This window comes from Lycium barbarum, chromosome 10, assembly GCF_019175385.1.
Source record: "Lycium barbarum isolate Lr01 chromosome 10, ASM1917538v2, whole genome shotgun sequence".
In the NCBI taxonomy this organism is placed as follows: Eukaryota; Viridiplantae; Streptophyta; class Magnoliopsida; order Solanales; family Solanaceae; genus Lycium; species Lycium barbarum.
In genome coordinates this window covers 14876943-14883187 of record NC_083346.1, presented here as the reverse complement: position 1 = coordinate 14883187, position 6245 = coordinate 14876943, and the positions used below count along the sequence as shown (strand labels likewise).

General features: G+C 36.7%; 1 protein-coding gene across 1 annotated transcript; it reads left to right on the top strand.

Annotated features, from left to right (window-relative positions):
• The first annotated feature begins 5313 nt into the window (after positions 1–5313).
• LOC132612758 (uncharacterized) lies at positions 5314–5815 on the top strand. Its single transcript, XM_060326851.1, has 2 exons — positions 5314–5654; positions 5734–5815. The coding sequence occupies exons 1-2, from the start codon at positions 5314–5316 to the stop codon at positions 5813–5815; spliced, it is 423 nt and encodes a 140-aa protein (XP_060182834.1).
• Positions 5816–6245: the final 430 nt, after the last annotated feature.

Sequence of the window (6245 nt, the reverse complement as noted above, 5' to 3'; positions counted from 1 at the left end):
AGTGTGTCTGATTTTTAGTCTTTGATCTGTTTTTTGATTAAGTTGAGCTAATATTCTTAATGTTTTGTTGTATTTTATTTACGGGTTTTATATGACTTTGTCCTATCGTTGCATTGCCACAGGAAACCATTTCAAGCATGAATAACAAATTTTTGATGCGAGGGGTTTCCTTATGCAAAATTGCTTTTCCTACTTGTCTTAACCTATTTTTCTCCTTAGACTTCAAACTGAAGAGATCTCTCCTGATAAGTAAATTTGAGGGTTGTAGGCGGTGCCTCCACTTTTTGATAGCAATCAAAAGTGCCAACATCTCTTTTTCATGTGTAGACAAGCCTGATTCTTCTTGCACACAACTTGACTGAGAAAGGCTTAAAATTGGCCTTCCTGCTATCCTGCACCACCGTTGCAGCATTTCCCTTAGCACTGCATCCAGTTCAACCACAAAAGTATTACTGAAATCTGGTAGTGCTAGTACTGGTGCTTTCTACATTGCCCCTTTTAGTGTCTCTGAAGTTAAGGTGGTCACCGTGTTCCAATCACATTTTTAGCAATGTGGTTAGTGGTTTTCCAATCTAACCATACCTTCGTATAAACCTCCTGTAAAATGCAGTAATCCCCAAAAACTCCATAATTCCTTGATAGCTCTAGGTTGAGGCCAAGAGGATATTGCTACAACTTTTGCCAGTTATGTCTGCACTCCAACTTCAATGCTAGTGTGGCAAATGTATTCTAATTATGACAGTGTCAAGTTGCATTAACTCTTCCTAAGTATTCTGCAATAGAAAGATCAACAATGCCTCAAGATTCTGTAAATGGCTTTCCGAAGATTTGCCATACATCATAATATCATCAAAAAAACAAGTATGAGCATTTTCAAATGTAGACCACAGATTGTGTTCGTTAAAGCTTAACTTGAGTTATACCAAAGAACATGACTCAAGACCACAAAAGTCATGTGTTAACAACTCTTGGTTGGTTGAAGTAGATGAAATGTTACTTCTTGCATTTATTCCTTGCCATAATTATTTGTTATGGTTTTCTTTTGTGCTCTACTTTGACACTCGTTCAGAATGCTAGCAGTTTTTACAGTGCCTTATTTTCTTGGCTCTGGATCATGAACCGGTAATGAGAGTGTTTAAGGTGCAATTTGTTTGTATCAAGAGGTTTCTTTTCTTTTTCATATTAAGTAAGCATATTACCATCTTGAGTGTGATAATGCATGGACGAAAAAGGAAAGTCTTGCCTATGTTAATTATTTTATCAGTTTGCTGCTATTCCTTTGTGCTCAGTCTGGAACTTGATGCAACTGTCAGTGTTCATTTTGAGTAGTATGTTATGTGTTGCCAATTTTGCCAAACCTATTAATCATTGTTCTGCATAAAGATGGAAATTGCTCCTCTTTCTGTCTATTCATCTAAATCAGAACAACTCTGTTGAAACTTTAATATGTTATTCTCATGCAATTGTTGGAAAATGAAGATAGTATTATTATCATTTTGTGTATGTATGAGACTCTCTTTTTGTCACGACCCAACCGGAGGGCCATGACGGGCACCCGGAGCTCCCACCGGGCACTTCTCATCATACTTTCACAATCATATCTAGGTGAGCCACATGGCTAACTCGTAATTTCTATACATCAATAATACAAATTCCATCGGACTGAGGCCCTTTTATATCAACATCATCAACCATGCCCGTATATATATACACAAGCCGACAAGGCTATCAAAATGATATATAAAATATGAGCCGACAAGGCTGAGAGACATCTAGATATATACAAGTGTCTACGAGCCTCTACAAAGACTATGTAACATCATAAAGATGGGACAGGACCCCGCCATGCCCATATATGTACATCAAAAGAGTAATACCAACTATTTCGTCTCCGGATCAAATGGAGCACCTCTATGCAATCACTGAAGAAGCAGCCTACTGGTCTGGTTTGTCTCCCTGTCTACCTGCGGGCATGAACGCAGCGTCCACAAAAAAAAGGACACCAGTACGAACAATGTACTGAGTATGTAAGGCATAAGTAGTAAAATAATAAAAACATGAAGGATAACATAAGATAGGAGAACCATTTATACCTCTTCAGACGTTCATCATATTTACTTACCTTTTTCTAAAGAAGACCTTCCATATATATACATATACATATAGTAATACCGTACCCGACTATGTAGGTTGGTGTCATCCGTACCCGGCCATAACAAGGCTCGGTGTTATCCGTACCTAACTGATCAGTGGTGTGCGCGCAATAGATATCGTACCCGGCCGTATAGGCTCGGTGTCACAACATAGCTTTATATATATATATATATATATATATACATATAGGATTTCTTCAGTAAAAGCAACGTCATCATCATCATTATCAGTATATCTTTCCTTAGAGGATGGAAACAGTGGTATCATAAGAGTGTCAAGAACTATGAGCTTTAGCACTTCTAGGAATGGAGTCATCATGGAAGACATTATGAATTTCATGTATAGGTGTACAACAATGGAATCATGCCTTAAGAAAGAAGGGTTAGCCTTACATACCTTTATGTCTTCTTAACTACCTAACGTTCTCCTCCAAAGCCCGAGCAATCTACATTAAAGAGGGTTCATACCAAGGTTAGGTCTCAAAGACACTCTTAAGTTCAAACTAGTATAATGCATCAGCTAGCGAAAAATGGGCAGCATTTCCCCTATTTCATCCACTTCTACCAATTTCCAACACAACTCTCAATCAACAATGGCATTTATTAACAGTACCATAATTAAAAGACTTCATTCAAGTTAGGCTCCATTCAATCCCCAAAACTCTTTTTCATAATCACTCATAACAATAATTTCATCACAACCCCATATACGCTTGTATACAACACTTCCTCAACATCATTATTACCATTCCCACAACAAGATTATACTCATAACATGCCAAGAATTATAATTCAAGTTAACTTATAGCTCATAATATCCTCAAACTCTCTTTTCATTTTTCTTCCTTCAACCAAATGGTTCAACAATCAAACAACCTTAACTATGTGTAAGAGATGTAAAAACTTACCTTAATCACACAAGAACAAGCCTTGGATCAACTTACTCCACCAAAGGGAAGTCTCCAACATCAACACCAAAGGTAATTTTGAGCTTCACAAACCCTAGTGAGCTTCTTAGCACTTGAATCGCTTGATCCTCTTGAGTTTGGTATGGATTAGTGTATAAACTTGGAGAAAGGGTTTTGGAGAGCTCTAGGGTCTGAATTAGGGAAATAATGAACCCAACAACAACAACCACCTAGTGAAATCCCACAACGTGGGGTCTGGGGAGGGTAGAGTGTACGCAGACCTTACTCCTACCAAGGTAGGACGGCTGTTTCCGAAAGACCCTCGGCTCAATAAAAAAAAGCATAAAAAGAGGTCAGATAAGGCTAAGAGATTCAAAGCGATATGAAAATGAAATAACGCAAGCGACACAGATAACATAGGATAATCAAAGCATAGGAAAGAACAGATAATAGTAGAAATCAAAGCACAAAAAATTATCACTACTAAAAAACAGCCAAAAATCGACGGACAAAAAACTGACGCACTGCATCGGTTTAAAAAATTGACGGACAACCGACTCCCTGCGTCGGTTTTTTACATTTCTAATTTTTTAAATTATTTTAATTAGAAAACCGACGGACGATGTCGGTTTTTTTGGAAGTATTTTGAAAATATATATCCGCCAAAAAAAATCGACGTCACACGTCGGTTTTATTAAAAAATAATAATAATAATTAATATAAAACCGACGGACGACGTCGGTTTTATTTTTAAAAATATTTTAAATAATATGCAATTAAATTTGTTTTTTTTTTAAATAATAAACAATTTTTTGTAGGAAACTGACGGACAGGGTCGGTTTCCAATATTTTTTTAAAATACTTTCCAGACGGGTTTTCATACCTATTTCTTCTCCTCTTCCGAATTAAACTCCCATTACCCTCAAACCCTTGCTACCCGCCGCCCCCTCCCCTCCGCCCAACCCTGCTGCCCATTTCCCCGCCGCCTAGCGCTGCCGCCTGCGCAGCCAGTCCCCACCAACCCCAGACCCGTTTTGAAGTTAATTAATTGAGGTTAGTTTCTCTTAAATTAGGGCTTTTAAAATTCTTTCAATTTTAGTTTTATTTGTAGATTTTAGGCCTAATGCTAATGTATTTTGCTTTGTTAAACATCATTTGCAATGTTATTGATGTTGAATTTTTGAAAAAAATGTAAACTTTATTTGACTAGTTTACTTGTCATTTTTTTTTTGGCTTGAGATTGTGCTATATTTCATGTTCTTTGTCAATGTATTTGTGTTAGCTTAGTTATCATTCTTTGTAATATTATTGATGTTGAATATGTGCAAAAATGTATACTTTAATTAGTTGACTAGTTTTTGTTTTTTTGTTGGATTGTGCTTTTTGTTAGAATTCCATAAGTTATTAGAGTTGTTATTGATCATTCCAAATTAGAATTAGTTGAGATTGTGCTTTTCAAAGTTAGAATTGTTAAGTTATAGTATTTCTATAACCTCAATACTAAAATGTAGATTTTATATCTCTAGATTTACTTTTCAATTTTTAGAATTGGTTGGAATTGTGCTTTTCAAAGTTAGAATTATTAAGTTATGTTAGAATTATTAAGTTATAATATTTCTATAACCTCAAAACTAAAATGTAGACTTTATTTGACTAGATTTACTTTTCAATTTTTAGAATTAAAGTTAGAATTGGTTGGGATTGTGCTTTTCAAAATTATATTAAAGTTAGAATTTGTAAATTATTAAAGTTAGAATTGTTATTGAGAATTCAAAGTTAGAAGTGGTTGGGATTGTGTTGTCTTAAGTTATATTTTAAGTTAGAATTCTTAAGCTATAATATATTTCTATAACCTCAATAATTTATGGGTATACTTTTGTAGATGGATCATATGTGGATGTATAATATGAATAATAGTAATCGTTTACTTGATAATAACACAATTCTATACTTGTTAAATTTTTACCTACGATCAATATATCATTATTGAGTTATTAATTTTATGTATGCAAATGTCATCAGGTGGTAGTGATGAAGGTGCAGGTAGAAGTAGAGCTGGAGGTACTAGTAAGAGAAAAGATAAGAGACCTATAGATCCTACAGCTACTAGTAATCATTCCATTCCGTCCGCTCCACATATGCAGTCTACTCCGCCTCCATTTTTTATGCCTGGCTCTTCTATACAGGCCTAGTCTGATCAGTGGGTCTTTCAACTGGCATCATTTATCTATCCTACTTCTATACCTATACCTATGTATTGCCCACCACGTGGCAGATCTCCTAGCACATCGGCCACTTTGTCTCCTTCTCCTTCTCCTTCTCCAAATGGTACACCTCCAAGTGTATCTAATTTGCGCCTTAGAGATAGCAGCTCTGAGCCTGAGTCACTGCCATCCAACCAGTCTCAAACCCATCTTTGTCCTCCTTCACCTGCACCTGCTCCTGCTCCTTCACCTGCACCTGCACCTGTACCTGCACCTGCACCTGCTCCTACACCTGCATCGGCTCCTACACAGGCACCGATATATCATGGTTTACATCCGGGAGATAGAGATGCGATGGGTCAAATTTTCATCTTGCCTGAGGGAGCTGGGTAATATTGTCTTTTATTAAGTTTTCCTAAAGTTTATTTTTCATCTTTATCTAATATGCGTTAAATTCTTTAACTGCAGGTTCTATCCAGATCACGACACTACAAAAGTCTTGCTGAATGTTATTCAGAGGCTTTATGGCGATCATTTTTATACTTCATAGGGTGAAATCCCATATGATACTCGACAAGCTATGTTTAGAGAGTTTAATGTATGCATCTTACTATACATTTGATAACTTGAATTTACTTTTGTATAAATCATCTAACATTAGCTATTTGATTTGCAGATGTTTTATACATGGGATCCAATGGACAATGATAGGGTTGCTGCAAACTTTTAGAGGAAGGGGAGTGCAAGGTTGTCTGATTGGTTTTCGAGGGCTAGAAGGTATATGAAGATGCCCCAATGGCTAAACGCTGAACAGTGGGAGAAACTTAAGGCATATTGGCGAACTCCTGAGTTTATCGCCAAGTCTGAGCAGGCAAAGGCTGCCCGTGCATCCCAGAAAGGTGGCTCTTTGCACACTGCGGGTGCAAGAAGTCAGGGGCACGTGGCTAGGACAATGGTAAGTAATTTTATACTTTTAAAGT